We start from the raw sequence: 27,694 nt of genomic DNA, 5'->3' as shown, positions 1-27,694 counted from the left end.
TGAATTATCATACAGTCCTTCCTATTGTGCTATTGACGTTCTATGCCATTACATGGTTATAGCTCATTTATATCATCCATTCCATACTTTGTTCTATTCAGTGCACTCTGCATTACAGAACCATCCCCATGTTCATCTTCCCCAGTGTGTTTAAATAAAGTTCCTGTGTGTGTTAACTCTTGGGCTGCTTTATTCCCCTCTAACCGGGGCGGTGTCAGTGGGTCACAAACCAGTCAAATATGTAGAGCCGGGTCGCTCTCTGTCAACCGGTGAAGGCACCAGCAAAACACAGCGAAGGATGGTCACCCGCAAAAACACAGCGAAGGCTGGTGACCACTGACCAAGGTGACCAGCCGTGGCTGGTTTATGATGGTTTTTTTCAGCAGGGAAACACAAGGCAGGAAGTCCAACACCAAGCAGCCAAATCATTCCGCTCTGTAGTCTTTACTCTAGCTAAACACACACACACAATTACTCCTCAATGATTAAGCCATGCTTATTAATCTAAACCAGCAGTCTTTCAGAGGGCTCTGTGGAAGGGGGATGGTGTGTGGTGACTGAGCTGTTAATTTAATCGCAGGGAGGGATCCATGCAGGGGCTGGAGCTGGGTGGATACATGAGGAAAGGGTCTCCACACAACCTGTGTGTGTGTAGGGTTATGTTGCGACGTGAAGACATGGGGTGTTAGCAGCTTCTCATTGGCCAGGCCTGTGGGACGAGGAGATGCAAAGATTGGAATGGAATTTTCACAACAGACAGATAGTGATGGTTTCTGAAACGCCGGACTGCAGCGTAGCAATAACAACCTTCAGCTGGCAGGGAGAGACGGGAAAATCAAGCTCGTAAAGATGACGCCGTATACAGTGGCTTGCGAAAGTTTTCATCCCCTTTGGCATTTTTCCGATTTTGTTGTCTTACAACCTGGAATTAAAATGGATTTTTGGGGGGTTTGTATCATTTAAATTACATAACATGCAAAGATGCAAAATATTTTTTATTGCGAAACAAACAAGAAATAAGACAAAAAACTGAAAACTTGAACGTGCATAACTATTCACGCCACCCAAAGTCAATACTTTGTAGAGCCACCTTTCGCAGCAATTACAGCTGCAAGTCTCTTGGGGTATGTCTCTAAGCTTGGCACATCTAGCCATTGGGATTTTTGCCCATTCTTCAGGGCACAACTGCTCCAGCTCCTTCAAGTCGGATGGGTTCCGCTGTTGTACAGCAATCTTTAAGTTATACCACAGATTCTCAATTGGATTGAGGACTGGGCTTTGACTAGGCCATTCCAAGACATTTACATGTTTCCCCTTAAACCACTCGAGTGTTGCTTTGACAGTATGCTTACAGTCATTGTCCTGCTGAAAGGTGAACCACCGTCCCAGTCTCAGATCTGGGACTGAAACAGGTTTCCCTCAAGAATTTCCCTGTATTTAGCGCCATCCATCATTCCTTCAATTCTGACCAGTTTCCCAGTCTCTGCTGATGAAAAACATCCCCACAGCATGATGCTGCCACCCCCATGCTTCACGGTGAGGATGATGTTCTCGGGGAGATGAGAGGTGTTGGGTTTGCGCCAGACATAGCATTTTCCTTGATGGACAAAAAGCTACATTTTAGTCTCATCTGACCAGAGTACCTTCTTCCATATGTTTAGGGAGTCTCCCACATGCCTTTTGGCGAACACCAAACGTGTTTGTTTATTTTTTTCTTTAAGCAATGGCTTTTTTCTGGCCACTCTTCCGTAAAGCCCAGCTCTGTGGAGTGTACGGCTTAAAGTGGTCCTATGGACAGATACTCCAATCTCCACTGTGGCGCTTTGCAGCTCCTTCAGGGTTATCTTTGGTCTCTTTGTTTCCTCTCTGATTAATGCCCTCCTTGTCTGGTCTGTGAGTTTTGGTGGGCGGCCCTATCTTGGCAAGGTTTGTTGTGGTGCCATATTCTTTCCATTTTTTAAATAATGGATTTAATGGTGCTCCATGGGATGGTCAAAGTTTCAGATATTCTTTTATAACCCAACCCTGATCTGTACTTCTCCACAACTTTGTTCCTGACCTGTTTGGAGAGCTCCTTTGTCTTCATGGTGGCCCTTGCTTAGTGGTGTTGCGGACTCTGGGGCCTTTCATAACAGGTGTATATATAGTGAGATCATGGGGCAGATCACGTGACACTTAAATAAAGTCCACTTGTGTGCAATCTAACTAATTATGTGACTTCTGAAGGTAATTGGTTGCACCAGATCTTATTTAGGGGCTTCATAGCAAAGGGGGTGAATCCATATGCAACCATCACTTATCAGTTTTACATTTACATTTTATAATTTTTTTAAACCAGTTACATTTTCATTTCACTTCACCAATTTGGACTATTTTGTGTTTGTCCATTACATGAAATCCAAATAAAAATCCATTTAAATTACAGGTTGTAATGCAACAAAATAGGAAAAACACCAAGGGGGTGAATGATTTTTGCAAAGCAATGTAGAGGCCACCAACCCAAACTTTCTTCCAAAGCTCCCAACAAATCACCATTACCTCAAAATGAATTTAGTCAATAAGCCACACTACCAACTTCATATCTACAATGGTTTAACTTTGAAGTCCGCCTCCAAATCCTATTCAGACACGCTAATGTGCAGTACGTTTTCATAGAGATTGTGTACAGTGCCACAGTTATTCACACAAGCTGCATTTAAAGGTTGCAAACCAATTAAAAAGGGAGAATTTAAGGGTCATTGCATGTGTTGTGACATGACGGTGATGAGATTGAGGAGAAGTAGCTAGCTAGTGCAACAGTGAGTAGAGGGCAGCGCCCTATGTGAACACTAATGACAGAATCTTTATTGAATGGCCATAACAGTGCCCTCTCCCCAAAGACATATTACCACATTCATTTTACGGCCACAGAGGCGGAGAGAAGATCCGTCAATGACAGCTTTAAGGAACTGTTGGATTGGGGTGAATCGAGCAGAGGAAGGTCAAAGATTCACCTGCCACGTGAGGCGTGAGCGAAGGGGTGTCTCCTACTGCATTATTGACACGGGATCAGACCCAGGGCTGGCGCATGAGCGAGAACACGAGCCAGCTTCACGTGGCCTTGATCGCAGGTGCCAAATACAGAGGCTGGTTTCCACAGTGTGGACATGCTATAGGTCTATTGGTAGGGCCCTGTGTTAAGGAGAATCATGTCACATGACCTCGTTTTTAACATATAGTTAAAAGCTTTTTCATCAAACTGTCCACTTTTCTTTTTATGTCAGATGGTCCTGCACAATCCTCAGGCATTTGCTTTCATTTTTGGTGTAATTCTCATTTCTGGAACAAGGCTTCAAATAAAAAGGTTTAAATCTAGGTCATGTGACATGATAGTCCAAAACACAGGGCCCTCCCTACTTATCGGATATCTACTACTACAGATATCACATTGGTATTCAGAGCACACCCTATTGGCTGAGCTCAGGCTTTCCAGCTGTATGTTCGAAGAATCCAATGTGTCATACAAGAAAATCCATTCCCTGTGTCTCATCTTCCCTGTATGTCCCCGCCCTACAAAGAAATGCACAAGTTCCTCGTCATTCCCACCTCAAGAAACATGTTACCGTACACGGGCAGAATAACGCAATCAACTAAAAACAGGGCAAGACACAGAATCACACATCTCACAGGGGGGGGGGGGGGGGGGGGGTTTATTATATGTTTAATGTTAAACATATTTGCTAAATATGTACAATACATATACAACTGCAAAACTAAACAGTTAGTTCCACCACTAGCAACATAGCACTTCATTTGGCGGTAGCTGCAGTCCATACTGTACAATACAGCAACAAGGGAACATGAAATGATTGACAGTTTTAAGAGCGAGATGAAAATATTAGTACCACATCTTTAAAAAAAATAAAAATAATAAAACATTCAATAGCTTGACACAGCAGCGCCTAAACTTAGAAATTCAGTCCAGCTGAAAGAAATTTGCACTCCACGTGTTATAATATGTGACACCCTATAAGCTAACTGTCATGTAAGTGTTATAAAGTGCATTATCGGGTTGCCAGAAGGGGGCATGGCACATAGTCTGTCCCGGTGTCGAATAGTGGGGATGAGCTCCTCTTTCACATCAAACATAAACACCCCCTTCCCTCCCTCTCCGCATGGCTCTGCGTTTCACGCCCACTACACTATAGCAAGCTCTAAGTCCTGCGCCCTCGTGATGGCGGTTGACATCCCTGACATTCTAGGCCAGCGCTGTTTACAAGAGAGAGGGCTGGGCTTACGTATGGACCACACGGTTACCTGTTTCAAAACACAGTTAGGGTCGTCACATAATTGGGCTGGGAGAGGTGGTGCCCTGTCCTCTCTGCTGAAAAACAAAAAACGGCCCTTGAGCGGCCGCCTGCCCGCATTGCGAGCCAGTAGCCAGCCCATGACTGTACGTCAAAGGGTTCAAACAGAAACAAAAGAAAAACAGAGCGTCTCGATGCCACATTTCGCAGCGTAGTGAATGAGAGGAAAAGACAAAGCAACGGCATCATTTCAGGAAAAGTAAGAAGGGAGGGGGATTGTCCCGAGACTGTAGGTTCCAGCGGAGTGTCTACGAACTCTGGGTTAGAACAGTCTATGATCAACGCAGTCCCCCTCCAGTTAGAATCCTCACAGAGGCCCGAACGCAGCCTCTCGCTCTACCCCAATCATCCCTTGCCCTCACCCCCACCCATGCGCCTCCCTCAGTCTGAATGGGCCCCAGGACCCAAAAGGAATGGGCCCCAAAGGATCGTCCAGTCTATTTTGTACTAAGGGGCCAATGTGATTTACACCAAGGGAAAGGGCACTGCCCTATACAGCACAGTTGAGATCAACATGTAAACAATCCTGTAATACTCTTTGGTTACAAATAATGTTTGGCCAATTAAAAGTATCCAGTTATAGAACATCAAAGCAATTCCTTTATGAAGGCCACATAAGTAGCCCTGTTCGAGACGCTAGTCTATTGCAGGCCACATAACTTCCTTCAAATGGAAAGGGTATATAGAATTCAGTTTCAAGTCAGTGTGTGGGAAAATTATGAATGGAATGATATCCAGTTGAAGGGAAATGTAAATTGTATCTCTTATGTCAGTGTACAGTGCAGTCGGGAAAGTATTCAGACTCCTTGACTTGTTCCACATTTTGTCACATTTTGTTTCCACATAGCCTTATTCTAAAAGTTTTTTTTTTCTCCCCTCATCAACCTACACACAAAAATGCAATCCATTTTAGAATAAGGCTGTAATGTAATAAAATGTGGAAAAAGTCAAGGGGTCTGAATACTTTCCGAATGCACTGTACATCTGTCTTCTGTATGTCTTATTCAAAGAAGGGCTGGAAGCATGAAGGAGAAAGCAGAAAACAGCCGATGTCCTAGAATTAGGAACAGCCAAGTCAATCCTCCTGACGACAAGGAGATCTGTTAAGCTTGACTGCCGTGGATCACTCACACGCTCTCACTGACACACATGGCGATTGGGCCATGTCAGTGGCTCTCTCCCCAAGGGGAGCCTCAGGAGAATTTTGCTGCATGGCTGCAGAGTGTCACATGCATCCCTGCCTTGCCGTACCCTGCACCGTCCACGCTTCAGTCTCACCACTATCTTCTAAACCCCCAGTCATTAGCTACAAGCCAAAGGAAAATGTCCCATTCTAGTCCAGCAGCAGAGGGGATGAACCATTGTTAAAACTAAATTGGCTTTGCCAGAGACAAGGCCTTAAAGAGCCAGCTGACAGGGTCTTAAAGAAGCCAAGCTAAGGCATCAGGGGCGGTGCCAAATGGTTACCAAATACAGCCCTGGCTTAAAACAACCAGGACAAGCCCACTGCTGCTATTTCTGTGGCCAGCCCAGTGCGGCTTTGACGGATCAGCCCCCGTTACACTGCGCTTTAACACTTCCTCACAAGTCAGGGGAGGTGGTGGAGGGAGAGACTCTCAGGAAAAATACCCCCCCGGCACCCAGATGCTCTTTCCCTTGACAGCCACAGTGACCCCCTAAAAATGGACAATAATTTCAGCGCAGCACGTAAATCTGAGGCTGCAGCCAGATAAGCAGACAGTGTTACAGTGGAGCAGCTGATCCACACTCTGACTGGAGCCTGAGGCTGACAGAAACATGGACGCCTCGTCTCTGCCCTGCCTGCAAAGCACCGGATTACCCTCATAGTCAGGAGCCCAATTCTCAAAGACAGAAACAACAACCAACCTAATTGTTGTCTGTATACTCCCCTATGGATTTTAAGCCAAGAGCGGCCCTGGAGCCATGTAGGGAGGTAGTATAACAGCCGCTGTTATGGGATTTACCACCCAGAGGAGGAAGGAAGGGAAAAAACAACTTGTTTCCACAGTAGCCAGCAGGGGGAGGCCAAGGGTCCAACAAGGGATGCTATAACGACAGTAGTCTATTTATAGAACCAATGAATGAGAGAAAGTGTATTTTTAGAGCTGCGTAGGGCTCTGTCATGCTAGGGATAGCGGTAGCTGCAGGGAGTCACTGCATCAAATCCCCGTTGACAACCCGTCCTTAGCATCAAGGTGACAACCACAAATGCGGGGAAAAAGCCACACATATGTTTAGATGTCATATGGAGGAGAACACGCGCCACACAGCAGCATTGTTTGGTTCCGTTAAGTGCAACCCTAAAAGGCCTGACGTCCGTTTACACTTGATTACCCTCCATTCTGGTGCTCTCTTAGTGAAAGCTATGTTATAATAGCGCTCTCAAAAGACGGTGACCCATTTACGTGGCCTTTCCTTAAAATACATCTCAAATTCAGAAACTGCACCATCTTAGAGCCACATACAAATCCTGTTCTGAGCCAACATGGTAAAATGGAGGTGAATATCTGGAAGGCTGTATACCCAGCTTGAATGTTGTATTATCCAGGCCACACAGACTACTATTCTGCAGCAATCAGCATAACAATGACACTGCTGCACCAACAGAGCAGAGCTGTGCTCCCTTTCAAACTGTTTTTGGCTATACTGAGTCATTTCATCCTCCATAGCTCATTTCATCAGAACACACGAAACCCCGCTAGGGGTAAATAAATAGAATAAATAAAAAAAAAACACGGCATAGGATTATCCCTGACAGTAGACTTACTGAGCAAACACATTCTCATTAGATAATATTATGACGCAGATAGTGACAGTCAAATTAATTATATATGACAACACTGTTAAGATATGAACATGTTTCGATTGTGCAACATCCACCAGAAGCTTAACATCAATACTGACTGAGGTAATAATAAAGATGATAAAGCTAAAGCCTACAAAAGCCATCTGTTAGGTGAGAATTGGTGAGGTGCGCCACCTTGTGGCCAGCTCAGAGAAGACAGAGTTCTGCCTCCGTCTAGACAGCCCAGATACAGCAGCAGCAGCAGCAGCAGCATCATGTAACGTCTTGTCTTCTCACTCTGCTCTGACATTTGGACCAATGAGAAGGCGCCGCTAACACTACAAGTACTTTGCTATTAAAGCCATGACAACCGAATGATGCAATTGCTTTAATAACAGATGTTTGCTGCCATTTGATATCTGGAATCAAACAAGCTACGCGTCATCCATTTGAACAGGACTTCTCTCATCCACTCTCCCCCTCATTCTTATTTGATCATGCACTCTAGCATTAATGTTTTAGTATGCCGACCTCATTTCTTCTTAGAAATCATAAAACTATTTGCCTGAGCATAAATTGCATTGCTGTCAATGCCAGTGGCAGATTCACAGAGTCAGGGGTTTGTACATATGTCCATCAGTTTAACTGCCAGCGCCAGTTGTGAGAGAGAGAGAGAGAGAGAGAGAGAGAGAGAGAGAGAGAGAGAGAGGAAGATCCGCTCAGTGGAGAAGCTTTGTCAGGTAGGTAAAATATTCACAAGAACCAATTCCCTTGCCACAGACTGCCTGCTCTCCTTCATCCTCATACTGTGCTGAGGCATTGCTACCTGCCTGCCAGTCAGTCATTCTCTGTAGGAGAACGCAGCATTTCACCCCTGGTTCCTGGTGATGGAAGCGGCCTCCCACTTACATGCTTCTAATAGGTGCTGCAGTCGAGGGCTTGGAGCACTCTACATGCAAATGGCTGGTGCGCCACTTCACACACACCTGTCATCCAATCCATCACACACACACACCCATCTCTTTCTCTCCCCCCTGTTGATGTAGGCTTCAGTGAGAGCGCTTCTCCTGCTGAGCAGAGGTGCGTGGGCAGCGGTGGTCGAGTGGCGTCTAGCACGGACTGGCTGGTTGCCCGGGGCAACCCTAGTGGTAGGGGGTGGTGGGTGACATAGATGTAGGCACCGCTGCCAGGTAGTTGGAGGGCACATACCCCCTCTGTTCCCGCACCTCCACCAGGCTCCAGTCACGGCTACCCCTCTTGTCGTGGGGTTCCAGGACTCTGATTGGTTCCCCCGCCCTCAGAGAGACCTCGTGACTGCTCCTCGCCGTGAAGTCATAGCCTGCAAACACCTGCAACGATACCGCGGTGGACAGACAGAGCAAACAAGGCTTTATTATCGAGTATGGTGATCTAACAGAGATTGAGGTCCTAGCAGCCTAGCCTAGGGCTAATTGCTGTTTTTAAGCTTGGTGGTCTGGCCAACGCCATTAGTAAACACAGCTCTTCTCTGGACAACATGACTTTAGAAAGTTGGCCATCAGCAGGGCATGTAAGTGCAGTTTAGGGCTTCGCTGTGAGGCCTGTGAATGTAGTGGACTTATAATCACCAGCAGTCTCCTCTGCTCACAAAGGCACAGAAATTACAGACTCAAAATGGACGACCCGAGTTGAAGAATTCAAGCCCCAGGGGATTGTCACCTGCCTATGATTAGTGATCATACTTCCAGCGGTACATGATGATGGCTGGCTATAAGGGTATGATAAATGCCTCCCAAAGGTCATGAGGAGAATCACTCACTTTTACAACTTGTGACATTTCTTTCTTCTTAATGCATTTGAGCCAGTTGTGTTATGACAAGGTAGGGGTGGTATACAGAAGACAGCTCTATTTGGTAAAAGACCAAGTCCATATTATGGCAGGAACAGCTCAAATAAGCAAAGAAAAACGACAGTCCGTCATTACTTTAAGACATGAAGGTCAGTCAATCCGGAATCATTTCAAGAACTTTGAAAGTTTCTTCAAGTTCAGTCGCAAAAACCATCAAGTGCTATGATGAAACTGGCTCTCATGAGGATCGCCACAGGAAAGGAAGACCCCGAGTTACCTATGCTGCAGAGGACAAGTTCATTAGAGTTACCAGCCTCAGAAATTGCAGCACAAATAAATGCTACACAGAGTTCAAGTAACCATGTATACAGCAATGTATACTGATGTTTGAAGAGCTAAAACAAATCAATTAATAAAAACACTCAGAAGAGGGTTTGAGGGCACTCTGCGTATCAACACTGCTGACAAGGGTAAGCAGACAATTTGGAATTTTCCACCAAAACCCTCACACACACATCTGATAGGGTTTGATTGATGGGATGCTGTTCCCCCCAATTGCATACACCCATCGTCCATTTCCCTGACACACAAAGCAGAGCAGGTAAATCAGATGTGCTTTAACAACCTGCCACTCAGAAACCACCCACCCCTCACGCTGCTCTGGCCCTCTTGTCACTCACCCGTGTGAACTCGCCCCTAGACGCTAATCCTGGCTCAGATTAGCATTTTTCCCCCCACTAATGGTTAAGGGATAGTTCACCCAAATTACACAATTACATTGGTTTCCTTAGCCTGTAAGAAGTCTCTGGACAAGGTATGACATCAATCCATGCTTCGTTTCTTTTGTAATGTTTCCACATGCCAACACAATTTTAGCATTTGTTTGTGCCACAAATGCCGTTCAAGTCATGCCAGCAAATTGTTCACATATCATGTCCAAATCATCCGAAAGTATCTCACGTTGATTGTGAAGCTCAACAAAATCACTTAAAATCAAAACTTTGTCACGTGCCCCGAATACAAGTGTAGACTTTACCGTGAAATGCTTACTTACAAGCCCTTAACAAACAGTGCAGTTCAAAAAGAGTTAAGAAAATATTTACCAAGTAGACTAAAATAAAAAGTAACGATAAAAAGTAACACAATAAGAATAACGAGGCTATATACAGGGGGCACCGGTACCGAGTAAGTGTGCAGGGGTACAGGTTAGTTGAGGTAATTTGTACATGTAGGTGGAGGTGAAGTGACTATGGATAGATAAACAGCGAGTAGCAGCAGTGTACAAAAGGGAGGGTTAATGTAAATTGTCTGGTCGCGATTTTATTAATTGTTCAACAGTCTTATGGCTTGGGGGTAGAAGCTGTTGAGGAGCCTTTTGGTCCTAGACTTGGCGCTCTGGTACCGCTTGCCGTGCGGTAGCAGAGAAAACCGTCTATATCTTGGGTGACTGGAGTCTCTGACAATTTTATGGGCTTTCCTCTGACACCGCCTATTATATAAGTCCTGGATGGCAGGAAGCTTGGCCCCAGTGATGTACTGGGTTGCACACACTACCCTCTGTAGTGCCTTACGGTCAGATGCCGAGCAGTTGCCATACCAGGCAGTGTTGCAACCAGTCAGGATGCTATATATGGTGGAGCTGTAAAACCTTTTGAGGTTCAGGGGACCCATGCCAAATCTTTTCAGTCTCCTGAGGGGGGAAAAGGTTTAGTCGTGCCCTCTTCATGACTGTTTGTTGGTGATGTGGACACCAAGGAACTTGAAACGCTAGACCCGCTCCACTACAGCCCCATCGATGTCAATGGGGGCCTGCTCGGCCCGCCTTTTCCTGTAGTCAACGATCAGCTCCTTTGACTTGCCCACATTGAGGGAGAGGTTGTTGTCCTGGAACCACACTGCCAGTTCTCTGGGGAGGGGACTAAGTACTCACCCCTGAGGGGCCCCAGTGCTAAGGATCAGCGTGGCAGAAGTGTTGTTGCCTACTCTTACAACCTGGGGGTGGCCCGTCAGGAAGTACAGGATCTAGTTGCAGAGGGAGAGGTCTAGTCCCAGAGTCCTTAGCTTAGTGATGAGCTTTGTGGGCACTATGGTGTTGAACGCCGAGCTGTAGTCAATGAACAGCATTCTCAAATAGGTGTTCCTTTTGTCCAGGTGAGAAAGGGCAGTGTGGAGTGTAATTGAGATTGCATCAGCTGTGGATCTGTTGGGGCGGTATGCGAATTGGAGTGGGTCAAGGGTGTCCGGGAGGATGCTGTTGATGTGAGCCATGACCAGCCTTTCAAAGCACTTCATAGCTACAGACGTGAGTGCTACGGGTCGGTAGTCATTTAGGCAGGTTACCTTAGTGTTCTTGGGCACAGGGACTATGGTGGTCTGCTTGAAACATGTAGGTTAGGGACTCAGTCAGGGAGAGGTTGAAAATGTCAGTGAAGACAGTACTTATTTTTTAATAACACCTTTATTTAACCAGGTAGGCCAGTTGAGAACAAGTTCTCATTTACAACTGCGACCTGGCCAAGATAAAGCAAAGCGACAAAATTACACAGAGATACACATAGGATAAACAAAAGTACAGTCAATAACACAATAGAAAAATCGATATACAGTGTGTGCAAATGGAGTAAGGAGGTAAGGCAATAAATAGGCCATAGATGCAAAGTAATTACAATTTAACAATTGACACTGGAGTGATAGATGTGCAGATGAGGATGTGCAAGTAGAAATACTGATGTGCAAAAGAGCAAAAAAACAATATGGGGATGAGGTAGGTAGTTGGGTGGGATATTTACAGCTGCAGCCATCGGTAAGCTGTTCAGATAGCTGATGCTTAAAGTTAGTGAGGGAGATATAAGTCTCCAACTTCAGCAATTTTTACAATTCGTTCCAGTCATTGGCAGCAGAGAACTGGAAGGAAAGGCGGCCAAAGTGGGTGTTAGTTTTGGGGATGACCAGTGAGATATACCTGCTGGAGCGCATGCTACAGCTGGGTGTAGTTACGGTGACCAGTGAGCTGAGATAAGGCGGAGCTTTACCTAGCAAAGACTTGGGTATGGCGACGAATATGTAGCGAGGGCCAGGCGACGAGAGCATACAGGTTGCAGTGGTGGGTGGTATATGGGGCTTTGGTTACAAAACGGATGGCACTGTGATAGACTGCATCCAATTTGCTGAGTAGAGTGTTGGAGGCTATTTTGTAAATGACATCGCCAAAGTCAAGGATCTGTAGGATAGTCAGTATTACGAGGGTATGTTTGGCAGCATGAGGGAAAGAGGCTTTGTTGCAAATTAGGAAGCCGATTCTAGATTTACATTTTGGATTGGAGATGCTTAATATGAGTCTTGTGGAGAGTGTACAGTCTAGCCATACACCTAGGTATTTATAGTCGTCCACATATTCTAAGTCAGAACCGTCCAGAATAGTGATGCTAGTCGGGCGGGCAACGATCGGTTGAAGAGCATGCATTTAGTTTTACTAGTGTATAAGAGCAGTTGGAGGCCACAGAAGGAGTGTTGTATGGCATTGAAGCTCGTTTAGATTTTTTTTAACAGTGTCCAAAGAAGGTCCAGATGTATACAGAATGGTGTTGTCTGCGTACAGGTGAATCAAGGAATCACCCTCAGCAAGAGCGACATCATTGATATATACAGAGAAAAAAGTCGGCCTGAGAATTGAACCCTGTGGTACCCCAATAGAGACTGCCAGAGGTCGGGACAACAGGCCCTCCAATTTGACACACTGAACTCTGAGAAGTAGTTGGTGAACCAGGCGAGGCAATCATTTGAGAAACCAAGGCTGTTGATTCTGCCGATAAGAATACGGTGATTGACAGAGTCGAAAGCCTTGGCCAGGTCGATGAAGACGGCTGCACAGTACTGTCTTTTAGCGATGGCGGTTATGATATCGTTTAGTACCTTGAGGGTGGCTGAGGTGCACCTGTGACCAGCTCGGAAACCGGATTGCACAGCGGAGAAGGTACGGTGGGATTCGAAATGGTCAGTGATCTGTTTGTTAAATTGGCTTTTGAAGACTTTAGAAAGGCAGGGCAGGATGGATATAGGTCTGTAACAGTTTGGGTCTAGAGTGTCACCCCTTTGTAGAGGGGGGATGACCGCGGCAGCTTTCCAATATTTTGGAATCTCGGAAGATACGAAAGAGAGGTTGAACAGACTAGTAATAGGGGTTGCAACAATGGCGGCGGATAATTTTAGAAAGAGAGGGTCCAGATTGTCTAGCCCAGCTGATTAGTACGGTTCCAGGTTTTGCAGCTCTTTCAGAACATCTGCTATCTGGATTTGGGTGAAGGAGAAGCTTGGGAGGCTTGGGCAAGTAGCTGTTGGGGGTGCGGACCTGTTGGCCTGGGTTGGGGGAGCCAGGAGGAAAACATGGCCAGCCGTTAGAGAAATGCTTATTGAAATTCTCGATTATCGTGGATTTAAAATCGGTGGTGACAGTGTTTCCTAGCCTCAGTTCAGTGGGCAGCTGGGAGGAGGTGCTCTTAATCTCCATGAACTTTACAGTGTCCCAGAACTTTTTGGAGTTATAGCTACAGGATGCAAATTTCTGTTTGAAAAAGCTATCCTTTGCTTTCCTAACTGACTGTGTGTATTGTTTCCTGACTTCCCTGAAAAGTTGCATATCCCTGGGACTATTCGATGCTAGTGTGTATTGGTTCCTGACTTCCCTGAAAAGTTGCATATCCCTGGGACTATTCGATGCTAGTGCAGTACGCCACAGGATGTTTTTGTGCTGGTCGAGGGCAGTCAGGTCTGGAGTGAACCAAGGACTATATCTGTTCTTAGTTCTACATTTTTTGAAAGGGGCATGCTTATTTAAGATGGTGAGGAAATTACTTAAAGAACAACCAGGCATCCTCAACTGACGGGATGAGGTCAATATCCTTCCAGGATACCTGGGCCAGGTTGATTAGAAAGGCCTGCTCGCAGAAGTGTTTTAGGGAACGTTTGACAGTGATGAGGGGTGGTCATTTGACCGCGGACCCATAATGGATGCAGGCAATGAGGCAGTGATAGCTGAGATCCTGATTGAAAACAGCAGAAGTGTATATGGAGGGCAAGTTGGTCAGGATAATATCTATGAGGGTGCCCATGTTTACAGATTTAGGGTTGTACCTGGTGGGTTCACTTGACAGTTGGTCTGCGTATGCTTTGAGTATACATCCTGGTAATCCGTCTGGCCCAGCGGCTTTGTGAATGTTGACCTGTTTAAAGGTTTTGTTCACGTCGGCTACCGAGAGTGTTATCTCAGTCAACCAGAACAGCTGGTGCTCTCGTTTATGCTTCAGTGTTGCTTGCCTTGAAGCGAGCATAAAAAAGGCATTTAGCTCATCTGGTAGACTCGCGTCACTGGGCAGCTCGCGTCTGGATTTCCCTTTGTAGTCCGTAATAGTTTTCAAGCCCTGCCACATCCGACGAGCGTCAGAGCCGGTGTAGTAGTATTCAATCTTAATCCTGTATTGACGCTTTGCTTATTTGATGGTTCGTCTGAGGGCATAGCGGGATTTCTTATAAGCATCTATATTAGTCTCCCGCTCCATGAAAGCGGCAGCTCTAGCCATTAGCTAGATGCGGATGTTGCCTGTAATCCATGGCTTCTGGTTGGAATATGTATGTACAGTCACTGTGGGGACGACGTTGTCGATGCACTTATTGATGAAGCCGATGACTGAGGTGGTGTACTCCTCAATGCCATTGGATGAATCCCAGAACATATTCCAGTCTGTGCTAGCGAAACAGTCCTGTAGTGTAGCATCCACGTCATCTGACCTCTTCCATATTGAGCGAGTCACTGGTACTTCCTGCTTTAGTTTTTGCTTGTAAACAGGAATCAGGAGGATAGAATTATGGTCAGATTTAGCAAATGGAGGGCGGGGGAGAGCTTTGTATGCATTTCTGTGTGTGGAGTAAAGGTGGTCTAGGATTTTTATTTTTCTCTGGTTGCACATGTGACATGCTGGTAAAAATGAGGTTACACGGATTTAAATTTTCCTGCATTAACCTGTTGGGGATGGGGGCGCTGTTTAGACTATTTATGCTAATTTGGCTAATTTTTTAAACGGCTTCCCACAAAATCCTTGATCGTACAATATGCATATTATTATTATTATTGGATAGAAAACAGTCTATAGTTTCTATAGGAGTTGAAATTTTGTCTCTAAGTGGAACAGAGCCCATTCTACAGCAATTTCCCTGACATGGAGTCAGATTTGAGAAATGTTGGCCACTCTTCTGAAGTCATTTAAAAGGGCACTGTCGTTGCTATGACTATACGGACACTTCTTACGTCTTCCCCTGGATGCCTTTACGTGATGACGATTCCAACGGGGTCGATTGCGCGTTCACAGGCCCTACAAATGAAAAAACCCTGAAGCTAGTCATTCTTTGGGAGCTGCGTCATGAGCCTAGAGGACACCGGCGCGCACCTGTTCCAAGCGTTAGTTTAACCTGTTATATTTCTCCGGTCATCTTTTCACTCGTTTTAGGAGTTAAAAACATCATAAGGTAGTTAATTTAAGGCGTTTTATAGCAATTTATATCCGTTTAGTGCGATTTTGGGACATTTATTTTTGCAACGATGTGAAAAGTTGGGCACGCTTTTCAGTTCATCCCGAACGCAGTTGACATTTCCACATGGCAAGAGGACAGCTTTCCACCAAAAGACGATTTCTCCCAAGAAAGGATCCTTTGCCCAAGATACTGATGGAAGAACAGCTCAAGGTAGGACATTTTTATTATGATAAATCGTGTTTCTGTCGAAACATTTTAGTGGCTTAGGACGCCATGTTTTTTGACGTAGCTTCGCTTGGCGCAAACTGTATTGAAAAGTAAGGATAAATAAAAAAATGTAATAACGCAATTGTATTAAGAATTAAATTGTCTATCAATCCCTGTCCACCCTATATTTTTTAGTCACGTTTATGAGTATTTATGTATAAGAGTAGATCACTGTCTAAGTGGCGCAAGGACATTTTCTGACCAGCTGAGCTACATTTCCATGATTTTTTTCCATGATTCTAACCATGATTTTGGTGGCTAAATATAAACATTTTCGATCAAACTCTATATGGATTGTGTAATATGATGTTACAGGAGTGTCATCTGAAGAATTCTGAGAAGGTTAGTGAAAAAATTAATATATTTTTGGCGATGTTGACGTTATCGCCCACTTTGGCTAGAATCAATGCTGGGCTGCTATGTGCTATGCTAATATAACGATTTATTGTGTTTTCGCTGTAAGACACTTAGAAAATCTGAAATATTGTCTGTATTCACAGGATCTGTGTCTTTCGATTAGTGTATGCTGTGTATTTTTACGAAATGTTTGATGATTAGTAGTTAGGTAAACACGTTGCTCATTGTAATTATTCTAGTCCATTTGTGATGGTGGGTGCAATTGTAAACTATGCCATCTACCTGAAATATGCACTTTTTTCTAACAAAACCTATCCCATACCATAAATATGTTATCAGACTGTCATCTAATGAGTTTTTTTGTTGGTTAGGGGCTATAAATATCTTAGTTTAGCCGAATTGGTGATGGCTACTGGTGTTGGTGGACAAATAAAAGATGGTGGATTATGCTAATGTGTTTTTAGGTAATAGATGTACATCTTTACATATTGTGTCTTCCCTGTAAAACATTTTAAAAATCGGAAATGTTGACTGGATTCACAAGATCTGTGTCTTTCATTAGCTGTATTGGACTTTAATGTGTGAAAGTTAAATATTTTAAAAAAATATTTTTTTTGAATTTCGCGGCACTGGTTTTTCAGTGGGGGGGGGGGGGGTGTGCCGCTAGCGCCACGCTGATCCTAGACAGGCTAAAGATCCTGCCACTAGGAGCGCTGCTTCTGGGTGAGCATTTTCTTCTTTGCTTATGGCCTTATAGAGTTGGTTGAGAGCAGTCTTAGTGCCAGCTTCGTTCTGTGGTGGTAAATAGATGGCTGCGAATCATATAGATGAGAACTCTTGGTAGATAGTGTGGTGTACAGCTTATCATAAGGTACTCTACCTCAGGCGAGCAATACCTCGAGACTTCTTTAATATTAGACATCGCGCACCAGCTGTTGACAAATAAATACATAAACCCCCACCCCTCGTCTTACCAGAGGTAGCGTCTCTGTTCTGCCAGTGCATGGAAAATCCCGCTTGCTCTATATTGTCCGTATCGTCATTCAGCCACGTCTCGGTGAAACACTTAGATGTTTTGAACATGCCAATATCGGTCCAATGACTTGAATGGGATTTGTGCCACAAATGCTAAAACGTTAGCATGTGGAAACAGTGCCAGGGGGAAAAAAACAAAGCATGGATTGCTGTCATCTAGTCTATAGACTGCTTACATTTAAGTCATTTAGCAGACGCTCTTATCCAGAGCGACTTACAAATTGGAAAGTTCATACATATTCATCCTGGTCCCCCCATGAGAATTGAACCCTGGTCCCCCCGTGGGAATTGAACCCACAACCCTGGCGTTGCAAGCGCCATGCTCTACCAACTGAGCCACACGGGCTTGCTTACAGGGTAAGGAAACCAATAAGTCATTTTGTAATTTGGGTGAACTATCCCTTTAAGATTAGGATTGGGGAGGGGGACACTGATCCTAGATCTGTACCTAGGGGAAACTTTACCAGGGAGTATCACTTACCTGGAAGCAGGGCATGGTCATCGACAGAGTCCTCACGGGCTGGGGTGTATCAGGGGAGAAGGAGTGTCGCCTGATGTCAGGGGTGTAGGAGTGTCGCCTGACTCCTCCAGCACAATCCATGGTAGTGACTGTCAGATGAGGGGACGGGGGAGGGGCCATGGTTACCTGGTGGTAACGCACCAGTTTGGAGGCGGGGACGTATCCTCTTGGACCTGGACACAGATTGTGTAATAGATGATCATAAAAAATGCATTTATCAATTTTATACAGTAATAAGATACATTATAAACCACATATTATCCAATAACTGATCTAATCTATTTGGATAGATAGAATTAAACACTTACTATGAGTACACAGTCAGCAGTAACAGTAAACAACCATTAGATGTCTCCACTAACTGGTGGTGGCTGAACCAGAATTCTAGTTTGGTATTCACTGCTACATTGAAACACAACTCAATACATTGACTAACTAAAGGGACTGACTTTCCTTTAGAATGTGAAGCAGTGTGTTTTTTTTTTAAAAGATCATCCCCTCAAGTGAAAATGTGAGATATCCTGGAGATCTTACCCCCTGCGTCGACCAGCCAGCGGCGTCTGTCCCCCCGTGTGTCCATCTCACTGATGATGGCCACCAGCTCTCCTCTGTTCAGGCTCAGGTCCAGGTCTCTAGTCCCCACCACATGACCCGTCAGCTGGTAGATCTTGCCTGAGCCGTGCTTGTCTGTCAGGACCTTCAGACACTTCTGAGACCCAGGGCTGAGAGGCTGGGAGGACACAAATGAACAGAACAGGGGTGTGCTCATTACGCACCAAACAGAAGGGAACTGACTGAAACAGGGAGACTACCTGGATTTATCCAATAATAAAATGCTGTGTTTTCACTTTCCGTTGCAAAAAGTTGAAACGTTTTGATACGGTATGCCCTAATGAACCCATACTGTACGATCAGGAACATAGTTATGCAGCAATCAGGCACATAATTAAGCAACATACAGTAGTTTAACTAATTAGCGGCATCAAATAAAAGTGTATTGGTCGTGTACACAGTTTAGAAGATGTTATAGCGGGCCTCCCGGGTGGCGCAGTGGTCTAGGGCACTGCATCGCAGTGCTAACTGCGCCACCAGAGTCTCTGGGTTCGCGCCCAGGCTCTGTCGCAGCCGGCCGCGACCGGGAGGTCCGTGGGGCGACGCACAATTGGGCTAGCGTCGTCTGGGTTTGGCCGGTAGGGATATCCTTGTCTCATCGCGCTCCAGCGACTCCTGTGGCGGGCCGGGCGCAGTGCGCGCTAACCAAGGGGGCCAGGTGCACGGTGTTTCCTCCGACACATTGGTGCGGCTGGCTTCCGGGTTGGAGGCGCGCTGTGTTAAAGAAGCAGTGCGGCTTGGTTGGGTTGTGCTTCGGAGGACGCATGGCTTTCGACCTTCGTCTCTCCCGAGCCCGTACGGGAGTTGTAGCGATGAGACATGATAGTAATTACTAGCGATTGGATACCACGAAAATTGGGGAGAAAAGGGGGAAAAAAAAAAAAAAAAAAAAAAGAAGATGTTATAGCGGGTGCAGTGAAATGCTTTCGTTACTAGCTCCTAACAATGCAGTAAAATGTCACAAATAATCACACACAAAGAAATCAAGAAATGTGGTAACAAATCCAATAGCACTGTAATCCGAATGCAATCTATATACACCTGATGAAGATACTAACAATATATCTAGTGTACAAAACATTAGGAACACCTTCCTAATATTCAGTTGCACCCCCTTTTGCCCTCAGAACAGTCTCAATTCGTCGGTGAATGGACTATATAAGGTCCTCGAAAGTGTTCCACAGGGATGCTGGCCCATTTTGTCTCCAATCCTTCCCACAGTTGTGTCAAGTTGGCTGGATGTCTTTTGGGTGGTGGGACCATTCTTGATACACACGGTAAAAAGCAACGGCAAAGCACAGCAGCATTGCAGTTCTTGACTCACTCAAACTGGTGCGCCTGGCACCTACTACCATACGCCATTCAAAGGCACTTAAATATATTTTCTTGCCCATTCACCTTCTGAAAGGCACAAACACAATTCATGTCTCAATTGTCGAGGCTTAAACATCCTTCTTTAACCTGTCTCCTTCCCTCCATCTACACTGATTGAAGTGGATTTAAAAAGTGGCATCAATTAGGGATTATCGCTTTCACCTGGTCAGTCTATGTCAGGGGTAGGCAACCCTGGTCCTGGAGCGGCGCAGGCACTTGATGTTTTTGATTTAACCGACCTGGAAGACCAGGTGTGTGGAATTTAGGCAATCATTGAACTGATCAATTAGCTGGTCAGGTGTTGTGACTAGTTGGAGCAAAATCCTGCAGTTCCTGTAGCACTCCAGGAAGACGTTTGCCAACCCTCTGGTCTATGTTTTGTACACCCAGTGTGTATTAAGAGTGAGCACTCATTAACAATGGTGTTTGTTCACCTGCTTAGCTTCCCCCGGGGTGACTTGTAAGGTTTATGTCTTTACCATCTCATCTAGGAGCAGCTAATGAAGTGATCCCGTTGCCTTCTAGTGCTGTAGAAATGGTGCCTGTAAGTGAGAGCCATCGCCAGCCACAAACGAGCTACCCATCCTCACTACTGCTGTCATGTATTCCTGTAGATCTGACAGGCGGAGGCTCATTACTATCATATAGGATCCATCGCAAATGGCACCCCTATTTCCGATGTAGTGCACTACTTTTGGCCAGGGCCCATCTGTTCTGAGGGCTGCTCACACTGCAGACAGAAAGACATAAAACACAGATTTTAATGTGGGCTGTGTGAGAGGTCTAGATTAGTCTGAGACATGAAACCAGACCCTTTCTCTCTCCTCTTCTCTTGGCTTCTTCACATTCTCATCATTTAAAGTAATGCGTAGTGGTGTGGTGATGATACGAGCCACGCGTTAGCTGGAGTTAAGTTATTACTATTATGACTAAGCAAAATGAATGGCGCTTTCTGTTCTAACTGCGGAGGAAGGATAATGGAATTTCCAGTTTGCTATTTATGCATGTTGAACAGAAAATATAGTTTGTGAGTTGTGAATGTGACATGTCCTAGTGTGTTAGTTTTGACAAATGGCTTAGTTACAGTACTGTCCCCTCAGGCAGCACACCTTCCTCAGAACCTTCAACAGGTAAACAGGTCATCTCGGTTAACTCAGAACTAAAATACTGCGCAATTTGATTAGTCGCCCGTCTGCCCACGAAAGATTACTCAACAACTCTAAGGCTAATCTAAATAACCATCCCGATCCAATAAAGGTTATTCCAAACACATGATGGATTTAGATAATAAGAACATTTACAGTGAATGGGTCTAGTATGAATCGTCCTGCTGCTATTTGACAAGTCCTGTGAGGCTGTGGATGTATACACGCACTGTCCCTGGCGATGTTCCCCGGCAACATGTTCCCCGGTCACATCACCACCAACCAAACAACAGATTATAGTGCAGCTTCTGTTGGGACTGACCTGGACAATGGGAGCATTGAGTTGGTCCTCCACATTCCGACACAGACTCTCCAGCATCCTTGCACCCTCCAGCACCGAACACTCTGCCCACTCCCAGAATGCATTAGGCTCCAGGGAACTGTGAGGGAGCTGCAAAGAGAGGTCAGACAAAACAAGTTTAGAAAGATAGTCAAGTTCAACTTCAGCTGCATCTCTGGCCTTAGGTATAGTTCTCACTAATCAATCACTGAAAGTGACACAAGAAAACTGCAACACAACATGCTTAACAATATCCAGTGAATAAAAATGTAAATGCAACATGCAACAATTTCAAAGATTTTACCGAGTTACAGTTCATATAAGGAAATCAGTCAATTTAAATAAATTGGGCCCTAATCTATGGATTCCACGACTGGGAATACAGATATGCATCACAGATACCTTTAAAAAAAGTAGTGCCGTGGATCAGAAAACCAGTCAATATCTGGTGTGACCACCACTTGCCTCATGCAGAGCGACACATCTCCTTCGCATAGAGTTGATCAGGCTGTTGATTGTGGCCTGTGGAATATTGTCCCACTCCTCTTCAATGGCTGTGCAAAGTGGCTAGGTATTGGCGGAAACTGGAACACGCTGTCGTACATGTCGATCCAGAGCATACCAAACATGCTCAATGGGTGACAAGTCTGGTGAGTATGCAGGCCATGGAAGAACTGCAACATTTTCAGCTTCCAGCAAATATATACAGTTCCGTACGACATGGGGCCTTGCATTATAATGCTGAAACATGAGGTGATGGCGGCGTTAGAATGGCACGGCAATGGGCCTCATCACGGTATCTCTGTGCATTTAAATTGCCATCGAAAAATGCAATTGTGTTTGTTGTCCAACGTTGTAGCTTATCCCTTCCAAAACCATAACCTCACCGCCACCATGGTGCACTCTGTTGACAACGTTGACATCAGCAAACCGCTCGTCCACACAACGCCATACACGCCATCTGCCTGGTACAGTTGAAACTGGGATTCATCCGTGAAGAGCACACTTCAACTTGCCAGTGGCCATTGAAGGTGAGCATTTGCCCACTGAAGTTGGTTACGATGCCTAAGTGTAGTCAGGTTAAGACCCTGGTGAGGACGACGAGCACGCAGATGAGCTTCCCTGAGACGGTTTCTGACAGTTTGTGGAGAAATTCTTCAATTGTGCAAACCCACAGTTTCATCAGCTGTCCGGGAGGCTGGTCTCAGACAATCCCGCAGGTGAAGAAGCTGGATGTGGAGGTCCTGGGCTGGCATGGTTACACGTGGTCTGCGGTTGTGAGGCCGGTTGGATGTACTACAAAAATATCTAAAACATTGGAGGCGGCTTATGGTAGAGAAATGGACATTCAATTCTCTGACCACAGCTCTGGTGGACATCCCTGCAGTCAGCATGCCAATTTCACACTCCCTCAACTTGAGACATCTGTGGCATTATGTTGTGTGACAAAACTGCACATTTTAGAGTGCACAAGGAGCACCTGTGTAATGATCATGCTGTTTAATCAGCTTCTTGATATGCCACACCTGTCAGGTGGATGGATTACCTTGGAAAAGGAAATATGCTCACTAACAGAGATGTAAACTAATTTGTGCACGCAATTTGAGAGAAATACGCTTTTTGTGCGTCTAGAACATTTCTGGGATCTTTCATTTCAGCTCATGAAACCAACACTTCACATTTTGTGTTTATATTTTTGTTCAGTGTATAATGGTCAATTGCAATGGTCAGCATTGGTCGTCCGCAGATACCCTATACTAAAGTCTATCTTGTTTCCCCCTCTAAACCCTTCTACAGTGACTGTGGTGTACCCACTAACCCACCTGTTGGGCAAAGCCCTGGAAGAGTTGCTCCATGTCTGCAGCCAGATCCTTGTGCAGGCAGCTGAAGGCCCCCAGCATGCCCCAGAGCAGGGTGAGGGCCAGGCCGTTAAACTGGGGCAGCTCGTTGAGGAGCAACGTGTTGATGGTCTTATAGGTGTTTGCCACCGCCTGCTCATCGTAGCTCAGACTGGGCTTCTCTTCGATCAGCTCGTAGTCAAGCAGCTTGTCCAGGCGCTTACGGATCAGGTTACGAGGCCCCACCAGCAGTTCTCGAAGGGCACAGAGGGGCTTGTGGACCAAGGTCCTTATCCTCTTCTCCTGGAAATGGAGTGGGGGATGGGGAGAGAAAGAGGGAAATATTAGGGAATAGAGAGTGGGGGGAGGGCGATGGATAGAGGCGTGAGGTCCAGGCAGTGCAATCTGAAGCCTGAAGGACATGTGGGAAAGTGAAACATGGCCATGGGCGTAATTCAATAAAGATGGTCTGTCCGCCCACCCAACTTATTTTCTGATGCCCATTGTTGTAGCATGCATAACAAAGGGGTACTTTGGCTTGACTCACAAATGTAGGAAGTATCCATTGTCTCAATGCTGCTGTGATTTCCTTGTAGCATATAGCAGGCTTCTCACCGTCCATCTCAAGGTCAAACTCCTCCGGTCGACAGCTAAGGAATCTCTGTAATAGAACGATGGAAGAAAAGATGCCACGCAAACTATATTGAGACGCGGAAAAAACGCAAACAGAAAACTGAGGTAGTTGACAGAAATGCATGGTTTATGACAGGCGGTGGCTGTGACAGTAGGGAAGGTCTGCATTCAAATAGGTGCGGCAATGTGAAGGAGGCTGAAACCTTAGATCTTCTTACAACACCTTTACATTTTCAAATGCTCACCACTGAAACATTAGCCAAGTAGTTGTAGTTGACACCTGGTGAGGAGGATTACTGATCCAACAGTGCTCATTATTTAGTGAGAAGAGGATGCCAAGCTAGAGGTGAATCTAAAGGGATTGGGCACTAATTGTATGTTGAGTGGAAAGCCAGGTGTAAACAAAGTGATTCCAATGCTGTCATGGTGATCTTACTCTGGTCTCCACGGGCAAAGGGATCAGGTCTACAAAAGCTCACCTGCAGATGGCTGAGATACGTCTCCACATTTTCATGTAGCACGGCGATACCATTTTCGAGGAGATAGAAAAAGCCCTCCAAGGCATCAAACTCCTCATCAACCAACTGGAATTGAACCGAGGGAAGTTATTAACAGAAAATTCAATACATTTTTTTTACAGAGATTTCAATAAGAATGTTCTACCATCCATCGCTAAAAAGAGACCCAGAGGTTCAGTTTGTGACTTGATGAATAATATGTCTAAAAATGTCCGCAAGGGAATACTCATAACCATGTGACATGCCACCAGCATAGTACGTGTCATTGTATTCAACTACTCTCTACATACTTTTTGTAATAAATGCTCCCCGGAGGTGTGAATCAAGGTTTGAATACAGCGAGACCTTTTAAGAAGTAAACACTGGTCATGTCATATGTTATCTCACAGCTTTTTCCATTCCCTATGTTTAATTATTAACCCAAAGGCGCTGAAGAAGGGCGTGTAGCTGCATTTTATGGCTGAGTGAACCTAACATCAGGAACAGGTATGGAAAGTGCCTTACCTTTGGTGCAATCCCCGTCTCATGCTTGATGAACTGACTCAGTCTGGCAGTCTTCTTTGCGATGCTGTGGCTGTTCAGACGGTTTATCTTATCTCTTATGGTCAGGGTTTCTGTCTTCTTGTATTTGTCAGCTGTGATGAGAAGACAAGAAACTCTAATATGGGTGTTCAGAAAAAAAAAGAAGTGAAGGCAATGCCCACAATCTATCAATATCCTTGGTCTGAATAGTTAAAACCAATCATAGGATTTGATTACAAGAACGTGATAGCTAGCATGCGTCCTCACCAACTTCTCGGAAGCGTTTGTACTCATTGATCCTGCAGTTGATGGCTACGGCGGCGTGGGCAGTCTGCTCCAGGAGAGAGTAGGCCGGGTGCCCAGGGTCTGTATGTTTCATGATGGTCTGGAGGAGAAGAGGGTAGCGAGCGATCCTTTGGACTGGCATCACCAGGAAGAAGCTCAGAGAGGTAGCATTCACCTCTGGCCTGTACACAACATAGTATAAACGTGTCTTTTTCTAGATTTGTAATGTGAGAAAGCTGTATTTTGACATCCGTAAAACTTTTTTATTTATTTTTTAAATGGGGTGTGATATTAAGGGCAATTTCAGTATTGTATTTCAATTGGACAATAGAGACAATGTATGGTACGAACAGGAATGCAGAAAGTGAGACAAAAGGTACGTCCATTCACCTCTGGCCTGTATCAACACATATACTGTGACAATACTGAAGGATGGACATTGTATTTCAATCTGACAATAGGGTCAAAGTTAGCCTGGTCCCAGATCGGTTTGTGCTGTATACCCTATTGGGTGTTTGGCATGAAAACGACCATAGATTTGGGGCCAGGATAGGAACAGAAATGCAGTATGGTAGCAAGTACGGTTGGAACAGCAATGCAGAGAGAGAGAAAGAGATAAACGTACGCTGAGGACTTGATGACTTTCACCATCTCAGTCCACAGGGGTTCTTTCTGTTTGTAGCTGTTCTCTAACGCTGTGACGTTGCTGTAGTTGGACAGGTACTCCTTGTAAGCCGACTCTATGTCTGTTGATAGACTGAGGAAGGCGTCGCCTGAAGGGAATAGGAATCAAGTATTTATGACGTGACATAAATGTACATGTATGCCTCCCGTGCGGGTCCTTTATCCGTCCCCATGGAGCGTTGCTAAGGTGATTTGTCACATGCTCCGAATACAACAGGTGCAGACTTTCCCGTGAAATGCTTACTTACGAGCCCTTTCTCAAAAATGCAGAGATTTAACACGTGATATCAATAAGGGATCATAGCTTTCACCTGGATTCACCTGATCAGTCTGGGATCGAAATGTTTTCTACACTCAGTGTATGTTTGTCTCTCTAGCCATTCTTGCAGCTTAGATCTCTGCAGAAAAGAGGAATGTTTGAACACCTCGCAGTCCAGCTGCTGAGCGAGGTCAACTAAATAATGGGAAAAAAGGAACTCTGACACACCGGCACTCTTGTTTGCTCGACATTGAAATATAGCAGGGCAAACAAGGTCGCAACAGAGAGGGAGTTTGTTTTTCCCATTATTTAGCTGACCTCTCCAAGCGGCTTGACTGCAAGGTGTACTGTATGAAGTGTTTGATTTGCAACACCACGGTGGGAAATGTGCTAGTAGGCTTTTAATACACGCAGGTATGTAGTACACATAATGAGAAGCAGCTGGTATCAATAGTCCTGTGAAACAGAGGTGGTTGACGTGAGCCTATTCTTGAATAGCCCCATAGAATTAGTAGGTGGGGTGGTGCAGGTGTGAATATATTACTAAGTACCTGTGAGTAAGAATCACTAGGTGTGATAGTGTATGTTTGAGGTGTGAAGGTAGCCCGCCACGGTGACGGTCCTGCAGTACTGCTCCTGTATGGCTCAGTTGGTAGAGCATGGCACTTGCAATGCCAGGAATTCAATTCCCACGGCCACCCATTAGTAAATGATTTTGATAAAAAAATTCTAAGAATCTGCTTACACAGGGTCTCCAGAAAGAGAGGATCATGGGGCGTGACCTGCTTCTGGTCCAGGAGGCTGAGGAGGCGTCCCGACACATCAATCACCTCCTCTATGTACAGGAACATGCTGTCCAGGTTAGGCAGCTGAGGCTGTGGTGGGGAGGAAGGTACACCATTTATCATAACGACTTTACTTCTCCACAAAGGGCATCATTCACCCACCACTACACTACCCCCTCCTCCTATCCGCCTTTCTATCCCTTCTCTCTCCATTCTCCTCCCTGTCTCTCACTCTCCTCCCTCTTTCCGTCCGTCCACCAACATTAGCCCTCCTCATCATTACCACTGGCTGACGCATAGACAGGCTTGCCTTCCAGCCCATAAAATGTGATTTCATCCTGTTTTTACGAGACTCCCATTTTAAGCACAGCCTTCTATTCAAATACATTCGATGATATGGTCATTTAAATACCTTCAGAGGCAGGAAAGGAAATAAAGTGTGGTGCTTCAAGATAACCATTCCTTAGACATTTGTCTGTTGACTTTAGACCCACTAGGGTCCATAGTTTCCCCCGGTCAAGTCACATGGTCAGGAAACTCCTAGCCCTGTGCAGCAGTGCAGTAGAAGTACCTGTAGTTTCTGCAGGTTGCTCCTGATGGTGCAGGTGCAGACCTGGAGGAGTCTCAGGTAGTTCCTCTCGGTGTAGACCAGCTCCTCTGTGGCCAGGAGCTGCCTCTGAGCCTCTCTCTCAGCCCTCTCCTTGGCTGCAGCCTCCTCAGCCGCAGCCTTCTCTGACGCATCCTCTGCTGGCGCCTCCACAAACACGGTCATCTTTGATAACAGCGAGAGACATATAGGGTCCTCCTCTGTGTCCACTGCCTCACACTCATCCGCTGTTCCCTCGCTCTCCTCCGACCTCTTCTCTTTGGCCTCAGCTCTGGGACTTAGAGAAGGAGTATGGTGTCGGGGAGCCAGGGTTGGGGTAGCTGGCTCAGCCCTCACTGGGCTTTCCATGCTGAGGCTGTCGGTCAGAGAAATAGGGGGTTAGCTCCATGTGGGGCCTGAGGTCTATAT

The 27,694-nt window shown here is 45.5% G+C and overlaps 1 protein-coding gene across 7 annotated transcripts in view; it reads right to left on the bottom strand.

Annotated features, from left to right (window-relative positions):
- LOC129857880 (rho guanine nucleotide exchange factor 37-like) overlaps positions 1 to 27,694 on the bottom strand; it is a 70,262-nt gene that overhangs the window by 30,885 nt on the left and 11,683 nt on the right. For 6 of the 7 annotated variants that reach the window (XM_055926551.1, XM_055926554.1, XM_055926555.1 and 3 more), the window contains 12 exons: positions 27,251 to 27,641; positions 26,640 to 26,769; positions 25,577 to 25,724; positions 24,934 to 25,133; positions 24,649 to 24,779; positions 24,106 to 24,210; positions 23,541 to 23,654; positions 22,979 to 23,296; positions 21,138 to 21,266; positions 18,219 to 18,414; positions 17,646 to 17,857; positions 3,681 to 8,501 (listed from right to left, as the gene is read on the bottom strand). In XM_055926551.1, the coding sequence (XP_055782526.1) occupies positions 8,295 to 8,501; positions 17,646 to 17,857; positions 18,219 to 18,414; positions 21,138 to 21,266; positions 22,979 to 23,296; positions 23,541 to 23,654; positions 24,106 to 24,210; positions 24,649 to 24,779; positions 24,934 to 25,133; positions 25,577 to 25,724; positions 26,640 to 26,769; positions 27,251 to 27,634 (2,274 nt within the window). In that variant the 5' untranslated portion in view covers positions 27,635 to 27,641 and the 3' untranslated portion in view covers positions 3,681 to 8,294. Of the gene's footprint in view, positions 1 to 3,680; positions 8,502 to 17,645; positions 17,858 to 18,218; positions 18,415 to 21,137; positions 21,267 to 22,978; positions 23,297 to 23,540; positions 23,655 to 24,105; positions 24,211 to 24,648; positions 24,780 to 24,933; positions 25,134 to 25,576; positions 25,725 to 26,639; positions 26,770 to 27,250; positions 27,642 to 27,694 lie in introns of those variants that run through there. The other variant, XM_055926550.1, reaches the window with a different exon arrangement.

This window comes from Salvelinus fontinalis, chromosome 6 (assembly GCF_029448725.1).
Source record: "Salvelinus fontinalis isolate EN_2023a chromosome 6, ASM2944872v1, whole genome shotgun sequence".
NCBI classification, from domain to species: Eukaryota; Metazoa; Chordata; class Actinopteri; order Salmoniformes; family Salmonidae; genus Salvelinus; species Salvelinus fontinalis.
Note: the sequence above shows the minus strand (reverse complement) of the source record. Positions and strands in the feature narration are given on the sequence as shown.